Below are 19,923 nucleotides of genomic sequence, written 5' to 3' on the forward strand. Positions count from 1 at the left end.
AAATTATTTTTAAATGTAATTTATTGAGATGTTAAAGGTTTTCTGAGACTCTCTTATATAATCTTAAACCTTACTTCCATTTTTATAATTAACTCTTAATTTGCTGTGGAAGTTCATTTCCTAGTTGACATTTTTTATCAGGTTTGTTACCTGTTTTAGGTTGATCAGTATGAGTGAATGCATTATTTTTGTTGTTAAGGAACTTATGGTCTAGTTGAGGGAAAATAACACGTGAAAAAAGACATTGAGCAACACCATGTGGGAGTCCTAGGTTCAGTTCCCAGTGCCTCCTAAAAAAGATGAGCAAGGCAGCAAGCTGACTTGACAGGCTGGTGCGGTGAGAGCTGACACAGTGAGATGAGGCAACAAAGACACACAATGAAGAAACACAACGAGAGACAGAACAAGCAGGGAGTGGAGTTGGCTCAGGTGATCAGATACCTTCCTCCCGTATCGGAGTTCCCAGGTTCGATTACCAGTGCCTCCTAAAAAGAAGACGGGCACACAACAGGCACAGTGAGCATGACACAGTGAGCACAAACAATGAATAGACATGGCAAGCACAAACAAAGAGGTAGGGGGTGGCAAAGTAAATAAATAAATCTTTAAAAAAAAAAAGGATAGGGAAGCAGATGTGGCTTAAGCAATTGGGCTTCCACCTACAACATGGGAGGTCCAGGGTTCAGTTCCTGGTGCCTCCTGGAGAAGGTGAGCTGATTCAACAAGATGACGCTACATAAGAAGACACAAAGAGGAAAGACAATGAGAGACATAACAAACCAGGGAGCTGAGGTGGCTTATGTGACTCCCACATGGGAGTCCCGGGTTTGATTTCTGGTGCCTCGTAAAGAGAAGATGAGTAGACAGAGAGCAGACAGCAAATGGACACAGAACAGATAGTGGCCTCAAACAACGACGGGGATAAATAAATAAATCTTAAAAATATATATATATACTAAGAAGTATAAAATCAGGGGAATGGATAATATTACTATTTGGATTGCAAAGCTGAAAAAAATATTCTCTAGCTGGGATGGTATGTTTAGACCCTCCTTAATCTTCAAATAGGTCTGTGTTTGTTCTGTCTTTTCTGCCATTCAGTCTACGCTGCCCTGCAGAGCTATTTTTCAAAGGAAGTAATGATGCTGTGTTATTCCAATGTTGTCTTGCTTTTCACTTTCCAGTAACAATAAAAGTTTTCGTAATTTCTTAAGTATACAATTTTGTTTTCAGCCCTTCACATATTACACTAATCTAGAAAGGTCTCTTATTCCCACGCTTTATGCCTACAGTGAGTCCTTTTGTACTTCCATAGTGCTCTTACATTTTACTCTTAGCACTTATCATATTTTATTCCCTGAACCTAGCATTTAAAAGGAGCTTGGTGAATCTTTTTTCATTAAAATAGCTGTTCATTAGACAGATCTTTTAGACCACCTGAGATATTTAATCATATTTTAGTGTGTATGAATCGCAATATTTTAAAAATAAATCAGTTTTATTGATAGATTTTAATAAAGCATATAATTCATTGAAAGTGTATGATCAGTGGTATTTGGTATAATCACATAGTTTTGTATTTATTACCTCAGTCAGCATTAGAGCATTTTCATGATTTCTTTTTTTAAAAAGATTTATTTATTTATTAACCCCTGGCCCCTCCTGCCCCCACTGTTTTGCGCTTGCCGTCTGCTCTCTCTGTTCGTTTGCTGTGTGTTCTTCTGTGTCTGCTTGTCTTCTCTTTAGGCAGCACTGGGAACCGATCCTGGGACTTTCTGGAGTAGCAGAGAGGTACTCAATCTTTTGTGCCACCTCAGTTCCCTGGTTGGCTGCGTCTCTTGTTGTCTCTCCTCCGTGTCTCTTTTCTTGCGTCATCTTGCTGCACCAGCTCTCCATTTGGGCCAGCACTCCTGCGCAGGCCAGCACTCCTGTGTGGGCCAGCACTCTGCGTGGGCAAGTTCTCGGTGTGGGCCAGCTCTCTGCTCAGGCCAGCTCTGCTCGGGCCAGCTTGCCTTCACCAGGAGGCCCTGAGAATTGAACCCTGGACCTCCTATTTGGTAGATGGGAATCCAATCGCTTGAGCCACATTCACTTCCCTTCATTATTTCAGTAATAATTATAATAAAAAAATACTAATAAACAAACTAACAAGAAAATTCTTCACCCCTTAATCTCTCTCTGATTCCCCTGCTATACGTAGGTTCTATTTCTGGCTTACTCTTGCATGATTATTTATTTATTAAGGAGTTTTATTGAGATATATTCATATACAATCTATCCAAAGTGGGTAATCAGTGAAAGTGTATCACAATGTTGTGCATTCATCACCACAAAAAATTTTGGAACAATTTCATTACTCTTAATAAATCTTTAATGAAAAGTGTATTTAAACTCAAACATACTTCAAATAGAAATAATTCATAAAATTGGCATTTGATCTTTATAGACATTTGGACATTTCATCATCCTTTCTGGCAAAAAGGCAAATTTTAGAGTTTACTAGCATAATATGTTAACTTTAGTGATTTATTTTTTATTATTTTTAGGGATTACTAGTGTCATATGTCATCTTCATCATTTTCTATATCAGGGTTTCTCAACCTCAGCAGAGAGGAGTCTTGTGCATTGTAGGAGGAAGGCGGCATCTCTGGCCTCTATTTACTAGGTCCCAGTAGAGTACAGTACCACCCCATCCCTTCCTCAAGGCATGATTTCTTAATGTTCCTGGTGGGAAAAATTGCCTCCCTCCTCTCCCAGTTCAAACCATATTTAATCCTATTTCAGTCAGGGTTTCAGCTTTGTGAAAAAGATGAATTTATGTTAATAAAGACTAATGTGGTTTGAAATAAGCTTGTAAAAATTTCATAGATTTTGGTTTAATTTTTCTTTGTGAAAATATTCTGAATGTATTTTAGTCTTCTTAGAACTTACTATTAACTGAAATGGGAATAAGTTTCTCAGCTTTGTCTGATGTGTTAGACATTTCACAAATATGAATACATGTATTTGTAAAAGGAAACTAATCTATCTAAACCAGTTTGTCAGTTAGCCTTGTAAAACTGGTATATATTCAAAAATATTCTTAACTACCACAGATGTGGGAAAATATTGTTTTAACTTTTCAGTCTGTTGTAAGTATTTGTTATCTATGTACCTTTGACTGTTTCTTTTTAAATTACATTTTTATAGATGAAAAAACTGGTCAGTGTTACGTGCTTCCTGTATCTAGCATTTTGTTTTGTAGCAACAAGGTCTAAAAGTTGATCTAATGTCAATTTGGCTTGCAATTTAAGACCCCTAATTTTTTATCTTTATAAGTGTAGGGCTAGTTAAATCTCAGGGAGGTGACTTCTAACAAGTAGGGTTTGGAGACTGAGTACTCCATTAAAATATTCATGATGGATTTTTCTTTGCTTATTATGCAATCAGTGCTAGTTGCTTTAGTTATGTATTGATACTTGAGCCTACTTTGTTACTTTTCAGGATATTTGGCAAGTGTAAATGAATAGAAAAACATGAATTAAAACTTATTTTTTTAAAACCTTTTCAAATACCACATTCACTTGTGTTAAGGAGTTGATCTATTGGTGGACCAGCCATTCACCCTTGAAATATTGACATCTCTAGTGGAGCTAACTCGCTTTGAGACTTTGACGCCACGATTTTCAGCTACTGTTCCTCCATGTTGGGTAGAAGTTCAACAAGAACAGCAACAAAGAAGGCATCCTCAGCACTTGCATCAGCAACATCATGGAGATGCTGCTCAGCATACTAGAACATGGAAACTGCAGACTGACAGGTAGAACGTTATTCCAAAATATTTAATTTCAGTTCCCTATAATGTATTTCTTAGAGGAAACAGAATTTTTAGGTATATTACTATGGCTTCCTTGTTGCTTTTGTCACTTTGTCTTTGAAAATTGTTAAATTCCTATTCCTTTTTGTATTTTCACTATAAAAAATTTATTGTAATTAAAATCTTTAACATAAAATTTGAAATCAACCATTTTTAAAAGTGCAATTTAGTGGCATTAATTACATTCACAGTGCTGTGAATATGTATTTTTAAACTTTTTATTATGGTAATATATATACAGCTCATAATTTCCCCTTTTAACCAGTTTTAAGTTTGCAGTTCATTGATATTAATTATATTTGCAGTGTTGTGCTACCATCACTACCACCCAGTATAGAAATTTTTTCATCACCCTAAACAGAAACTTTGTATTGTTAGGCAGTAGCTCCTCATCCTCCCCACCCCACTATATCCTGCTCTTGGTAACCAGTAATCTACCTTTTGTCTCTATGAGTTTGCATATTTTAGTTATTTCATATAAATGAAATCATATAATTTTTGTCCGAGTTATTTATTTGTGATGTCTTCAGGATTCATCCGTGTTGTTGAATGTATCAGAACATTATTCCTTTTTCAGACTGAATGATATTCCATTGCATGTATACACCACATTTTATTTATCCATTCATCTGTCAGTGGACCACTCGAGTTGCTTCTACCTTTTAGCTATTGTGAATAATGCTGCTAAGAACACTGTTGTACATATGTTCTTACTTTTAGTTGTGGAATAAAATAGTGATACATACTTGCAATTAGTTTGGTCATTGCACAAAATCATTTAGCAAATGTTTAAATGCCTGTTTTATGTCAGGTGCTTTTATAGACACTAATAAATGTGACTGTTATGGACTTTATATTCTAGTGGGGACATACTGACAATAAATATATACTATGTCCTATGGTCATAAGGGGTATAAAAATTGTTCAGAGTGTGGTGATAGAGTTGTTGCTCTGTGTGTGTGAGAGGGTGAGAGAATGAGCCAGAGAAAGACTTCCATGGACACATTAATTCAGTGGCAAAAGCAAGTACAAAAACCCTGAAAATACGTTTTGTGAGTTTTAAGAAGAGCTTGAAAGACCAGGGTTGTTGGAGTGCAGTAAGTAGAGGAAAGAGGTAGGAGGTGAAGTCAGAAGAGGCAGCTGGAAGCCAAATCATGATTGTTTGTATAGGCTGTAGTAAGACTTTTATCCTGAGTCAGATGGGAAGGTGTTGAAGGCTTTTGATCGCAGGAGTGATACATTATGATTATATTTTAGAAGGATTACTGTGACTGCTCTGTTGAGAATAGATAACAGGATGTTGTGGTGGGTGGCAGGGATAGAAGCAAGGATTCTAGTTTGAATTCTCTTCCAGTTGGATGCTGTTTCAATAATCTAGGAGAAGTGATGGACAATGTTGGTAGTCAAGGAGGTAGTGAAAAGGGTGGTCAGATTCTAAATGTAATTTGGTTAGAAGGAACAGGATTTGCTGATATATATCTTTTCTGAGAAAAAAGATTCAAAGAGGACTCTAAGGTTTTGGCTTGAACTAATTGAAAAAAGGAGTTTCCGTTTACTGAGATTGGGAATGGCAATTTGAGAAATTTGGTTTTATTTATAAAAAGTTTGAGATGTTTGGTAGGCATGTCAGTGTGATTCTGGAATTTAGCACAGGAGTATTGTTTTGGAGATTTTAATTTTTCAACATATTTACAGTATTTAAAACCAGAGAGTATGCATGTATAAAGTTTACAGGAAGTTCTGGTTTTAAAATACAGATTCCTAGAAGTGCAGTCATAAATCTAGGGTGGGGCCCTGTAATTTGCAGTTAGTTTTGATTCACAGCAGGCTATGCCTTGAGGACCACAGGTTTATGAAGGTGAGATCTCACCTATTCCTTAGGTGAGATTTTTTCGTTACCCCAAGATTAACTCACTGTTGGGTGCTGCTTATCTTCTTTCCTGATCCCATTGAGAAACATTTCGTTTTATTGGATTCTGTAAACCAAAAAGTATGAAAGGCCGTGTTAACAGTAATGTGATTGCCAAAGAAAGATTTTTTTTTGCTTTATTTAGCATTTTATCCCTTATTTGACAGCAACAGTTGGGATGAACATGTATTTGAATTGGTTCTACCTAAAGCTTGTATGGTTGGACATGTGGACTTAAAATTCGTTTTGAACTCAAACATCACCAATATTCCACAGATACAAGTGACACTGCTGAAAAATAAAGCTCCAGGCTTAGGGAAAGTCAATGGTAAGAATGGATCAAAATGTCTGTTTGAAAATTTTATCTCATAAGTTGGTTTCTTAAATAAAACTAATTTTCAAGTTTCCTGTCCAGGTTTGACATCCCTCCTTGCCCCTAGTATTATTTGCCTGCTCTACTTTTGTGTGATTTTATTTAGAAAAGTTAATCCAGAGAATATTTCAGTACTCTTCAGTAAAGAGTCCGCTTCAGAACTCTCAGAAATTTTCAGAATTGAATAAATTTGGATAATTTAATCATGCTTTTTTAGAAAGTAGAATTAGTTCCTTTGTTCATTAGTTTTGCTTTTAGCATTACTACAAAAGATTTGATTTGAAAAGAATGTTGTTACTAAGGAAGTTACATACTCTTTTAAAGTTAATAGTAAAGTCCATCTTTTCATGAAAAGCCATGAATTTACTTGCTTTTATTTATATTTCTTAAAAATTCACAATTTATTATGATGAGTTATTAAAATAGATTGTACACATTTAGTGTATTAGGAACTAGATATTTCTTCTCAGTGTTTTTTCCTGCATAATAGGTCTGTTAAAAAATCTGGGGATAATTTCAGAATAAAATGGCAACTTAACCATGTACAAACATTGAAACCTGGAATATTTTCTATGTTGAAATTTATATATCTTTTTGTGTGTGTGTGTATCTACATGTGTTTCTACCTACCTACCTACATACATACATACATTCTTTGGAATAATGACAGATTCTGATTTAATTTAGTCTAGGATTTAGTTAGGCATTGGTATATTAAAAGGTCTTGCAGGTGCTTATACTGTTTAGTGTAGGGTAAGAACTTTATAGTTTGGTTGCCATCGAAGTACTTCTTCAGGTGAATATTTTACTACAATTAAAAGAGAGAGCAGTATATGAAACAATTGAACCTAACTTCCTTCCTCTCCTAACAATGGTTTTTATAGCATCTGTGATGAAATTCACAGTAGTTCCCAGTTTAACCAAAAATTTTAAGAGTTTTAGGCACATAAATCATTGATATTAAGCAAAATTAAGTTTACTAATATTTTTATCCTCTAGAAACAGCAGTAGATAGGCAGATCACCTTTCCTTTGTCTCCAGCTCTTAACATTGAAGTGGAACAAAATGGGAAACCGTCCCTGGTTGATTTGAATGAAGAAATGCAGCACATGGATGTAGAGGAATCACAGTGTGAGTTAAATTATAGAGCTGTTGTCCATGACAGTAAAAGGAGTAGTGATCCAAATGCATCATGTTGGCAAAGATTTCCTTATGGCTTGCAAAAACTTGGTTTTATGAATACAATTAAAAAATAACATGTAATTCTGCTTTGGCAGTGTGCTTTAACTTTCAGCTCATCTTTGGGAATACGGCTACACTAATTTTCACATTGTTTTTTAATACCTTGGGGTTTGAAATCAAATCATGGTTTTATTCTTTTTAAAATCAAGGTGAAATCTAAAGTAATATGGAATGGAAAACAATATAAGCTGATAATGTCAGATAATTGATTATAGCTCATTAGCATGAAACTTCTTATTTGAATATACTCTTATGTATAGTATTTTATGTGGTGGTGATATTGTATATAAATGGAATGGATGTTTGCTTATTAAATATTGTGTTTTAAGTCACCAATGTACTTAAAAGGAAAATGTGTGTTTTTCCTTTTAGGTCTTAGATTATGTCCTTTTTTAGAAGATCATAAAGAAGACATACTATGTGGGCCAGTATGGCTTGCTAGTGGCCTTGATCTGTCAGGACATGCTGGGATGTTAACATTAACAAGCCCCAAACTGGTTAAAGGTAAAATAATCTATTTATAAAATGATAAAACATGTTGTTTTGTTTTGTTTTTTCAAACTGATTTCAAAAAGATGTAAAATATTCTTCTCTTTGGGCTTTTCTTAGAAACACTTTTAGTTTCCTGGTTGTTGAGGTTATTTCTCTCATAATTGACTGTATGGTTATGTACTATTTTTGAGCCTACTCTTTGTTGTGGAGGTCTTAGTACCTTGGGGTCCCATTTCAGAGTGTTCCTTGTATATGGTAGTATTATCTTCTGTTAAGGAGGCTTTTTACAGAAGATTTTTTTAGTGTTAGGTACAGTGATTTTAGTGTCAATTAACAGGGCAAGTTATAATTCATATTTAAAAATAGGTAGCCATGACATAGAAAATAAATAGAAGCTTCATTCCAGCTTTTGTTTTCTGGGGGTGAATAAAAGCAGTTCAACAAAACACATAGCCCAATTGTAAAAAAAAAAAATTTGGGGTGAGTTTTGGGAGAGCCTTTCCCAAACCAATAAAATATCTGATAGCCTAAATAACAGCTGTTTTGTGTTCATTCCCTGCATGGTTGTCTACAATCACACATTTGCGTTCAGTTGCAGACATAAGTATATATACAAGTTTCTTTTTGTTTTTTTCACTTAACAAATATTTATTAAGCACCTATTAAGGGTCAGCACCTGTCTGTTCTCAGGACAGAGCAGTGAGCAAAGTGACAAATGTCTTGCCCTTATCAAGATTTTGTAGTAACAAAGAAGCAAATTAATATATTAGAAGGCAATAAGTTCTTAAAAGAAAAATAACACAGTGAAGGAGAGTAAGGAATGCTGGGAAAGGAGGAATACAATTTTAAGGGTGCTTAGGAAAGATTTCATTGAGAAGGTGACAGTTAAATTGTCTTTTTCTTTTTAAACAAATATATTTTTTTGGTATTTATTATTAAAGCATACAATTCATCCAAAGTGTACAACCAGTGGTATTTGGTATAATCACATAGTTGTGCATTCATCACTTCAATCATTATTTTAGAGCATTTTCATTATTTTGACAATAATAATAAAAAATAAACAAATAAGAGAATTCTTCACCTGTTGATCTCTGTTTCCCCTGCTGTACGTAGCTGCTATTTCTGGCTATTCTTTCACAATTATTCATTTATTAAGCATTTTTATTAAGATATGTTCACATACCGTACAGTCTATCAAGAGTGTACAATCAGTGGCTTTTAGCATAATCACAGTGTTGTACATTCATCACCACAAAAAATTTTAGAACAATTTCATTACTCCAAAAAGAAAAACTCTATACCCCTTAGCTGTCACCTCTCAATCCCTCTTTCCTTCCCCAGTTCTACATAACCACTAATCTAAATCCATCTTTATAAATTTATGTCTGTTTGATCTAGCTCATTTATCATATTGTTTACTTTTTTCATTTCTTTTCATTTCCTTGTTGTTTTTCTATTTATTTGTTCTATGTAATGATGTGAGTGGTGTGTTGAAGTCTCTTTCTCCTTTCAGTTTTGGCAGTGTTTGCTGCATGTATTTTGGGGCACCCTGGTTTTGTGCATAGTATTTATGACTCATTTCTTCCTGGTGGATTGTCCCTTTTATTAATATATAATGGCCTCTTTATCTCTTATAACTTTTTTTTCCATTTTAAGTCTTCTGTCTGATATTAGTGTAGCTACCCCTGCTCTTTTTTGGTTGCTCTTTGCATGTGGTATCTGTTTCCATCTTTCACTTTCAGCCTGTTTGCATCCCTGGGTCTAAGGTGAGTTTCTTGTAGGCAGCATATGGATGGCTTATGTTTTTTTATCCATTCTTTTAGCCTCTATATTTTGATTGGGAAGTTTAATCCATTCACATGCAATATTACTGTAAATGCATAATATTTATTTGTTTCTTTCTTTCCCCTCCCTCCCCATCCCGGTTGTCTGTTCACTGTGTCTATTTGCTGTGTCTTCTTTGTCCGCTTCTGTTGTCAGCAGGCATAGGAATCTGTTTCTTTTTGTTGTGTCATCTTGTTTGTGTCCGTTCTCTCTGTGTGCGGCACCATTCCTGGGCAGACTGCACTTTCTTTCTCGCTGGGCGCTCTCCTTACGGGACACACTCCTTGTGCTTGGGGCTCCCCTATGCAGGGGCCACACCTGCGTGGCACAGCACTCCTTGTGCGCATCAGCACTGCACATGGGCCAGCTCCACACGGGTCAAGGAGGCCCAGGGTTTGAACCGCAAACCTCCCATATGGTAGATGGGTACCCTAACCACTGGGCGAAGTCCGCTGCCATGTAAATGCATAATTGACTTCAGCCATTTTATTCTTTGGTTTTCAATTGCCTGTATCTTATTTTCGTCTTTCTTTTTACGCTTTTGGTTTTCCTTTCTGCTCATCCTGCCCTCTACACTCTCCTCCAAGCCCCTCTCTCTTGTTTTTTTCTTTGGTGGTATAAGGCTCCCTTTAATATTTCCTGCAAAGGCAGAGTCTTTTTATGAACTCTTAGTTTCTGTCTATTTGTGAATATTTTAAACTCATCTATATATTTGAAAGAACAATTTTGCTGGATAAAGAATTCTCGGCTGGCCATTATTCTCTTTCAGTGTCTACTGTCTTCTTGGCTCCATGGTTTCTGATTAAAACTGCATTAAATCTTACTGGTCATCCATAGCATGTGATGGTTTGCTTCTTCCTTGTAAAGCCTGTGGATTGTTTTTTTTAAAAAAATTTACTTATTTTTTTTTTTTTAAAGATATGAAAGATCACACAATATGTTACATTAAAAAACAAAAGAGGTTCCTATAGACCCTATTCCCCAATGCCTCCTACATCAACAACTTCTTTCATCAGTGTGGCACATTTATTGCATTTGATGACTACATTTTAGAGCACTGCTACACCGCATGGATTATAGTTTGCATTGTAGTTTACACTCTCTCCCAGTCCATTGAGTAGGTTATGGCAGATTATATAATGTCCTGCATCTGTCCCAGCAGCATCATTTAGGACAACTCCAAGTCCCAAAAATGCCCCCATAACACACCTTCTTTTCCCTCTCACTGCTTTCAGCAACTCCAGTGGCCACTGTCTTCCACATCAATAATACACTTTCTTCCATTGCTAGAGTCACAATAATTCTATAGTAGAATACCAGTAAATCCATTCTAATCCATATTTTATTCCTCCATCCTGAGGATCCTGGGATGGTGATGCCCACAAGCCTGTGGTATTTTAACTGTTAACGCTATAATGCTTGCATCTATGTGTGTGTGTTGTGTGTATGTATGTATGTGTGTGCATGCATGCATTAAAAGATTGAAAGAATAAACATGATTCCATCATTATCTGTGATGGTGCTTTAATGATAATTTTATTTTCTTTTTGTTTTTTTCCTGCATGTCATAAAATTTCTATGATTAAAATGAGTATCATTGATTTTGGAAAAGCACACCAAGTGTTTGTAACAGTTAGTTAAAAAACTCTACCTTTATGCTGTTCATTTAACCCCTGTATTTTATGGTTTTACTACCAACCTCTGAGGGTTGTTCTGTCGTATTAAACTTACTGTCATTTGAAAATTCTAATCAATTGTGTTTTTCTTCTTTTGGAGTTATTTGGCTTACCATATAAAGATGAAAAGTTTTTTTTTTTTTTTTTTTGGTGTTTCAGTTATTCACACCATTCTCTCTTCCTTCTCTAGGTATGGCAGGAGGAAAATATCGTTCATTTTTAATCCATGTCAAGGCAGTGAATGAAAGAGGAACAGATGATATTTGTAATGGTGGTATACGCCCTGTAGTAAGACTTCCATCATTAAAACACCAGAGTAACAAGGGTTATTCACTTGCTTCACTTCTGGCAAAAGTTGCAGCAGGCAAGGTATGAAAGAATGTCCGAATAAGATAAAAATGCTGTTCTGAACGTGTGGATGAGATTTGGCATACTACTGGAAGTATTGCCCTTCATTGATACCATCTAGTTGTTTTTATGTTTTTCTTTGCACTGACTTAAGAAAATAATTAAGATGCAGATATTTTGAATTAACTTTAGGCAAACCATCTAGCTTCTATTATGTATACTCAGTAGGGAGTAATAACATAATACTCTTTTCCTGATGTGTGAGAATTTTTATCTTTTTTTACTTGTGGATAATATAGTTACTTTCTTTTTTTGAAGATTTATTTTTTATTTATTTAATTCCCCTCCCCTCCCCCGGTTGTCTGTTTTCTGTGTCTTTTTGCTGCGTCTTGTTTCTTTGTCCGCTTCTGTTGTCGTCAGCGGCACGGGAAGTGTGGGCGGCGTCATTCCTCGGCAGGCTGCTCCCTCCTTTGCGCTGGGCGGCTCTCCTTATGGGTGCACTCCTTGCGCGTGGGGCTCCCCTACGTGGGGGACACCCCTGCGTGGCACGGCACTCCTTGCGTGCATCAGCACTGCGCATGGGCCAGCTCCCCACGGGTCAAGGAGGCCCGGGGCTTGAACCGCGGGCCTCCCATGTGGTAGACGGACGCCCTAACCACTGGGCCAAAGTCCGTTTCCCTATAGTTACTTTCAGTGCCTTCTAATATCCTACCACATATGAAAGAATTCAGAAAAAAGAGTTGGGCGTTGTCTTCAGAAATAAGTCCTAATTTTTATGGTTGGTTTTTCTGTGACTGGCTGTATATCTTGCAGACTGTTCATAATTTTTTGATCTTGGATCCTCCTGAACTCTGGAGATTTGTTTCTCTACCTTCATTACTCATAAGCAACAATAGCAGCAATATCAATAACACCTATCATTGTATATTTAGATAGGTCTTCCAGTTTTGCGAAGGACTTTAGTGTACTATATCTGATTTTATCCTCTGAGGTGGCAGAACAGGTGCCATTACCTCCATTTTTCAATTTGGAAATGAGTGAACCTTAGAGAGTGGGATGCTGGTATATCTCACATAGCTTGTGAGTGCTACAGCTATGAGTTGTTCTCAGGACGATGTCTTTTTCATCTTTAATCATTGGATTATTGTCTTTAAAACAGAGACTCTGTTTTTCTTATTTTCCATATTATAATTCTGGGGAAATTTTGTCACTTATTGAATATGGGTGTAAATATAATTTTAATTTGGTTTCTGTTTTGATAGTCATAATTCAGTTAATTTCTTTCATTTGACTATTTTAATAATAAATTTGTTTTAGTTTTGTTTATTTGTTGGTTTATTCACTTATTATTATATGTTTAGGAAAAATCATCTAATGTTAAGAATGAAAATGCAAGTGGAACCCGTAAATCTGAAAACCTCCGAGGCTGTGACTTACTTCAAGAGGTCTCAGTCACTATTCGAAGATTTAAGAAAACTTCTATTTCTAAGGAAAGGTAACCATATTTTTTTCCCTTGGTATTCTTAGAGTAATAAAAGTACCCAGGAAAAATTCCAGAAAAAACATAACATTTCACAAAATAATTAAATGTAACATTCATCAAAATTTTTTTGTTTTCTTTCCTTCTCCCTCAAGAAATTATAATCTCAGTGAGGGCAGGAAGTGTCTTTCTATTTCATTAGTTTATCCATGGTATAAATGCAGTGCTTGTACATACTAGGAATGCAGTAAATATTTGTAGAATAGGAAGAGAAAAATTTAATTTGAAGTTATACTCACTCTTTCTCCAACATTGTGATTAACTTAATTTCTTTCTTTCTTTTTTTGTTTTTAAAGATTTTGTTTTATTTATTTCTGTCCGCCCCCCCCTTGTCTGTTCTCTTGTGTCCATTTGCTGTCTGTTCTTTTTTTTTTTTTTTAAAGATTTATTTTTTATTTATTTCTCTCATCTTCCCTCCCCTGCCCCAGTTGTCTGCTCTGTGTCCATTTGCTGCATGTTCTTCTTTTTGTCTGATTCTGTTGTTAGTGGCATGGGAATCTGTGTTTCTTTTTGTTGCGTCATCTTGCTGCGTCAACTCTCAGTGTGTGTGGCACCATTCCTGGGTAGGCTGCACTTTCTTTTGCGCTGGGCGGCTCTCCTTATGGGACACACTCCTTGTGCGTGGGACTCCCCTACGTGGGGGATACCCCTGCGTGGCAGGCTGTCCTTGCGTGCATCAGCACTGTTCCTGGGCCAACTCCACACGGGTCAAGGAGGCCCGAGGTTTGAACTGCAGACCTCCCATGTGGTAGACGGACGCCCTATCCACTGGGCCAAGTCCTCTTCCCTGTGTGTTCTTCTGTGTCCTCTTGCATTCTCAATGGCACCCAAGAATCTGTTTCTATTTTTTTGGTGTCATCTTGCTGTGTCCGCTCTCCATGTGTGTGGTGCTACTCCTGAGCAGGCTGCGCCTTTTTTGCGTGGGGTGCACTCCTTGTGTGTGGGGCTCCCCTGCACGGGGGACACCCCTGTGTAACATGGCACTCCTTGTGTGTGGCAGCACTGTGCATGCACCAGCTTACCACACAGGTCAGGAGGCCCTGGGTTGAGAACCTTGGGCCTACCATATGGTAGATGGAAACTTTATCAGTTAAACCACGTCAGCTTCCCACTTAATTTCTTTTAAAATGTACTACCAACCAAGTAACGCTTACATATATTTCAGATCTTTTAATACTGTAACGTCTAACTCAAAGAGAAACATTCCATTATAAATGATTTCCAAAAATTTTTTTGTTTTAGTTGTGATTTTCATCTTAAAGGAAGCATTACATGACCAACCAGGTTGTGATAGTTTTAATCTAATTGTTTTATTTTTGTTGTTAATATATTTATATTTTCTTTTTTGTAGAGTGCAACGATGTGCCATGTTACAATTTTCAGATTTTCATGAGAAGCTTCTTAACACTCTTTGCAGAAAAACAAATGATGGCCAAATCACAGAACATGCTCAGAGCCTCGTGTTGGACACCCTCTGTTGGTTGGCGGGAGTGCATTCAAATGGACCTGGAAGGTTAATAAAATATTTTACAGTTCACTAAAGATTGTCCCTTTGGTGTTATAGTTGAAAGGTACAGGATGAGTTTATAAATTTCTGTGATTGTTTTGCAGCTCAAAGGAGGGAAATGATAGCCTGCTTTCAAGAACACGGAAATGCCTTTCAGACATCGTACGTGTGTGCTTCTTTGAGGCAGGAAGAAGTATAGCCCATAAGTGTGCCCGATTTCTTGCCTTGTGCATTAGGTTGGTATATTTTTAAATTGAACGCATACTTTGTAGATGTATCTATACTTTAGCATGTATATCTTGTCTATAGTAAGTAATTTGGTCATTGTTGAATGTATGTATAACTTATGAGGATTTTCAAGTTGATGAGGGTTTATTGAGATTCTAGAAGAATTTTGAGTTCTTACAGCAAAAAGTTATATAAGTCCACTAATAAATGAAGACCATTTCCTTGCCTATTAGAAGCAATTTGGAGAATAGAGTAAGGGGCAGCCCTCCTCCCACTTTCACTTGTTTCTCCCTGGTTGTCTTTGAATTCTTCATCTTATGTTACATAACCATCTTCTTGGTCTTATTTGTAACTTTGTGTAGATCATTGCCTCTAATCCTTGAAACACAGAAAGTGTTTAAAAGGTAACACCCAATATTGACTGTATGTGTATGTACTTTTTGATAATGGGAATGGTTTAATGCATAAGAAAATACCTACAGAGACCCTAAGTATAATCAGTCCCTGCTGACTTTTTGCTAGTTTTTAATACTTCAAAGCAGTTTTCTCCTGTGATCAGCATGAAAATATTTAAAGATTTTTAATTACTACATTTGGTGTAAGGTTGGATTTAGATCTTGAATAATATTTTAAAAACTTTTGTTTAAAACCTTTTTCAGTAATGGCAAATGTGACCCTTGTCAACCAGGATTTGGATCTGTTCTTTTGAAGGCTTTACTTGATAATATGACATTTTTACCTGCAGCAGCAACTGGTGGTATGTGGAATCTCTTTAATCATAAATATCTATAGTCATAGGGAATATCACAAAAGCATACTTAGGATTATTTAGTATCTGTTTTTCTTAATTCTTTGTCTTTTTTCCAGGTGTCTATTTTTTTTTTAAGGAATTGTTAAATTGTGGTTGGGTAGGCAAGATACTTTCTGTTCATAGTAATATTTCCATGAAAGGATTAACTGGTACAGCAAAATAAATATCAAGTAATTGCAATTCATACATTTTCTGTAGCTTCGTTAAAATCATTGTATTATTTGATTATTTATTGACTGTAGCCCAGATATCACAAACTAAACTACCCGCTAAGTGCCAGGTAGATGATATACATAAGTACAGTGATCCAGGTTTAATTGTAGGTTGTGTATAATAGGGACTGTTGCAAATTGGAATGATCTAAAAGTGGCCATTGGTTTACTCAGCACTTAAAGTCTCTGGAAGTATAATTTTATTTAAAAAAAAAAAAAAATAAGTATAATTATGAAATAGGAATTTGCAAAGCAATCCCCTAAAATAATACATATTAAATAGAATAATGAAGAGTTTTTAAAGATTTTTTATATTTCCTTTTATTTTATGCTCTTAGTATGAAGCACTAATGATTTGGCTGTTTAAGCCTGTTAGTTTTTTTGCAGACATTTCCCACAATTATTTTTCTTTTTGGGAGTGATGAAAATGCTCTAATATTGGTTGTGATTATGAATGCACAAATATCACGAGTAGAACTTATAGGACTCAGTTACTTGCTGTAATTGTCTTTGGTATTTGCGTGTCATCCTTTCGCAGGGGCCATGCTAATCTTCTCTGTATCGTTCACAATTTTAGTATATGTGCTTCCGAAGCAAGCACTGTCTTTGGTATTTAAAACAGTTTCTTGAGTATAATTTTAGGGGTAGGATGCTCAAGGTCTGAGAAATGCTTAGTAGTTAGACATCTTATATTTTATAAAAGAATCTTAAAATATACCACCATAATCATCTTTTCAGCCATGCTGGACTATGACTAACTGCCATTATATAATAATTGTACTCTGTCCACATCTTGAAGTTATAGCCCATTTAGTTGCTGAAGTGCGCTCTTTGTAGCTCACTGCCATCCAGTGTTTTTTTCTTGCAAAATTTCAGTACTGAAAAACAGTATTTCAGGATGTGTAGTCTCTTCCCTTTTGCAGCTATTCTAAAATGTCCCTCAGATTCATATAAAGTTACTTCAAACCTAAGTATATAGGCTGGCTTGAAATATTTCTTACAAAATGTGTTAGAAATTCTTACTGTAAGATTATGCCTCAGGATGTGGCACATACTACCATATTTCCAGTTAGCTGGTCTTTCCTTGTATGCTGAGATACAGTGTTAAATATGTAATCTGAAATTGTCCTTGTTAGAGAAAGATGAAAAAAAGAAAAACTAATATTTTTATTTTCAGGTTCAGTTTATTGGTATTTTGTCTTATTGAACTATGTTAAAGATGAAGATTTGGCTGGGTGCAGTACAGCTTGTGCATCTTTGCTTACTGCTGTGTCCAGACAGTTACAGGATAGGCTAACACCAATGGAGGCTTTACTTCAGACAAGGTAATTTAATATATGTAATGACTAATAATGGGCATTTGGGGGTATGATACCACCTTTATAAAGAACTGTTATCTAGTACACATACTTAAAATACTGTTGTTTTGCTATTTTTTAAAATATATTTAATTTATGCTTTACCTTTTTCCAAATGATCGTAGCCTAAGGTTTTCTTTTCTGTTTTCTCTGAAATTACTCCCTTTAATTATATAGAAAGTCCTGAAGATAGTTTTTCAGAGGGTTATTTAGAGATAAATTCATAAAAGTGGTATTCCTTGCTAATGGAGGAAAGCAGTTAAGGTGATCTGTTTTTCTGTGTTACAACTTTATGGGTTGAGATACAAAAATAATTTATTTTCTTTAGGCAGTATTTTTTTTTATCTGCTGGATGTTATTTCAAATTTCAAATTAAGAAATAAGCTGTTGCAGAATACTAAGTAAAGGTCAGATTTGGTATCACATTCCTACCTGGTCTTCAGTGTTTGAAGTTGGCTATCCTTTTATTTAAAGCAATAATTTTCAAATCTTTTTAGATTAGAAATATTGATTCCAATGAAATTCGACTCAAAGCCTTTGTACTTTATAGCTGAGTTGATGTAATGATTGAGGAGAGGAATTGGTGCTGGATATCCTTCTTTGCTTCAGTCTGGAGAGGACAGTCTTGGTTCATTAACTGCCAGTTTTGGGTATCACATTTTGGAATCTCTGGATATTTTCTTTTGAAGTATAAGTTTGGAGGGAACATAGTTGAGATTCACTGAATTTAATGGTTTAAATCTGATTACCTTCTCCTCTGTCCTGTTAGTCGAGCTGCTTTTAAAACTTAAATAAATAATTTGTTAATTAGATGGTTGGCAGGAAAATTGTTAGGATATTATTTTATTTTTCAGATATGGATTATATAGTTCACCATTTGATCCAGTCCTCTTTGATTTGGAGATGAGTGGCTCTTCGTGTAAAAATGTATGCAACAGCAGCATTGGTGTCCAATCTGATGAAATTGATTTATCAGATGTCCTTTCAGGTAGTGACTTCTTTTATTAAAAGAATTTCTAAGTTTTATATCTTGGGTTCATTTTACCATTTGCCTTAATAGATTGTGATCACTACATTTAGTCTTTAAAGAATTGCAATTCTTTAACACTTAATCTTAACATCTGCACATTATTAAACTGTTTGCCTTAACCTGGTAACCACCCGCTCAAACAAACCAAAACAAAACCTCCCAAAATACCTTAACATTATATGTAGTTATCTTTTAAAGGATTTTTCATTTTGTTTTTTTCTTTGGGTTTTTTTGTTTTGTTTTGCTTTTGCATTTCCATATTGCTTTAATGCTCATAAGAGGCTATTTGAAATTTGGTTTGTTTCAGCCTTTTCAAATATATTTTGTGTGACTTTACTATCTTCTATAAAGTCAAAGAAGATGTTAACTTCATATTTCAAAAATATAAAATTGATACATACTTACTGTGTAATAAGGAGGGGTGTACTTCTAACATCTACCATCACACTCTCCTGAGATAAGTTTTGTGCATAGTGTGACATGTATCTTTTTACTCATTTCTGAAGAGTATGCTTTCAGGGTATGCAACATTTATGGGCATTGAAACTATTTGTATAATCTTTCAAATGCTAGAATTTGTGTGTATCTATTTTTCTTAGATAAAGCAGTGTCCATTTTTCTTTTCATTTTCTTTATGTGATAACCACTTGCTGCTGAGGTTTTGCTAGTAAACTAAAATGTTAGAAAATGTAATTGCAAATATGTTACAACAATTACTGTATTAAACATAAATAAATTTGGGCGAGTTAATCTGTTTGGTTTATTGCAAAGTGAATTATGAATTTAAAAAAAAACAGAAAAAGAAATACAATGTAAAATGCCTTAAACCTCTTCACCCTTTTAGATTACTCTTGTTAAAAGGATGTTTAGATATTTAGACTTGTTGGCTAAATACATATTAATTTTTTAATGAAAGAGATTAAACTAGACCTACTGGTCTGTTGCTTGCCATTTAATGACTTATCCTGCCTTATTTCCTTCATTTGATGACTTAGACCCTGATTACCTGATTGTCTATCTTATCAGCTTTCTATCTTCAGTAACCCAGTGACACAATTATATCATTACATTTTATGAATGGAACTCAGGGGAGGTTATTACGGGGAGATACATATTTGCTTTCTCTAGACAACTGGACCAGAACGAGATCCCTTAGGGTGTGAGTATAAAGAGAAGACCATAAGACTCAGGACTAATTTCTGAGGCTATCAAGTTTGTAAGAATAGCAGACAGAGGGACTTAGAGATCTTAATATAAACCTCCATATGAATGTCTCATAGTTTTATTCCTCACCATTGTTCCTTTTGTAGCATTCCTTTCCTCAGTTAATGGCATCAGTATCTGAATGTCATCCTTGATACTTCTGATCTTTCTCATCTCTCACATTGGAGTCACATCACCAGATCCTGTGTATTTTCCTACCAAAATAAAGTCTGTATGCTGTCTTACTTCCCCTGATTGTACAGTAACATTCTAGACCACAGTCATCTTGTACATGGACTACAGAGTATCTT

At 35.4% G+C, this 19,923-nt stretch overlaps 1 protein-coding gene and 1 non-coding gene across 20 annotated transcripts in view; one reads left to right on the plus strand and one right to left on the minus strand.

The window, feature by feature from the left end:
* The window catches only part of BIRC6 (baculoviral IAP repeat containing 6), a 285,301-nt gene that overhangs the window by 99,146 nt on the left and 166,232 nt on the right, over positions 1-19,923 (plus strand). For 11 of the 19 annotated variants that reach the window (XR_011646085.1, XR_009181110.2, XM_058278359.2 and 8 more), the window contains exons 12-22: positions 3,574-3,799; positions 5,933-6,093; positions 7,138-7,269; positions 7,753-7,884; positions 11,566-11,744; positions 13,085-13,218; positions 14,615-14,776; positions 14,875-15,006; positions 15,658-15,755; positions 17,199-17,346; positions 18,234-18,367. Coding sequence is in view for 17 of the 19 variants with exons in the window: in XM_058278359.2 (XP_058134342.1) it covers positions 3,574-3,799; positions 5,933-6,093; positions 7,138-7,269; positions 7,753-7,884; positions 11,566-11,744; positions 13,085-13,218; positions 14,615-14,776; positions 14,875-15,006; positions 15,658-15,755; positions 17,199-17,346; positions 18,234-18,367 (1,638 nt within the window). In the remaining 2 variants the exon portion in view is untranslated. The remainder of the gene's footprint in view (positions 1-3,573; positions 3,800-5,932; positions 6,094-7,137; positions 7,270-7,752; positions 7,885-11,565; positions 11,745-13,084; positions 13,219-14,614; positions 14,777-14,874; positions 15,007-15,657; positions 15,756-17,198; positions 17,347-18,233; positions 18,368-19,923) is intronic. The other 8 variants (XM_058278362.2, XM_058278364.2, XM_058278371.2 and 5 more) reach the window with 1 other exon arrangement.
* LOC111762834 (U6 spliceosomal RNA) lies at positions 16,515-16,622 on the minus strand. The gene has a single exon (XR_002795847.1). It is a non-coding gene; the product is annotated as a U6 spliceosomal RNA (small nuclear RNA).

Source organism: Dasypus novemcinctus, chromosome 17, assembly GCF_030445035.2.
Source record: "Dasypus novemcinctus isolate mDasNov1 chromosome 17, mDasNov1.1.hap2, whole genome shotgun sequence".
Classification (NCBI taxonomy): Eukaryota; Metazoa; Chordata; class Mammalia; order Cingulata; family Dasypodidae; genus Dasypus; species Dasypus novemcinctus.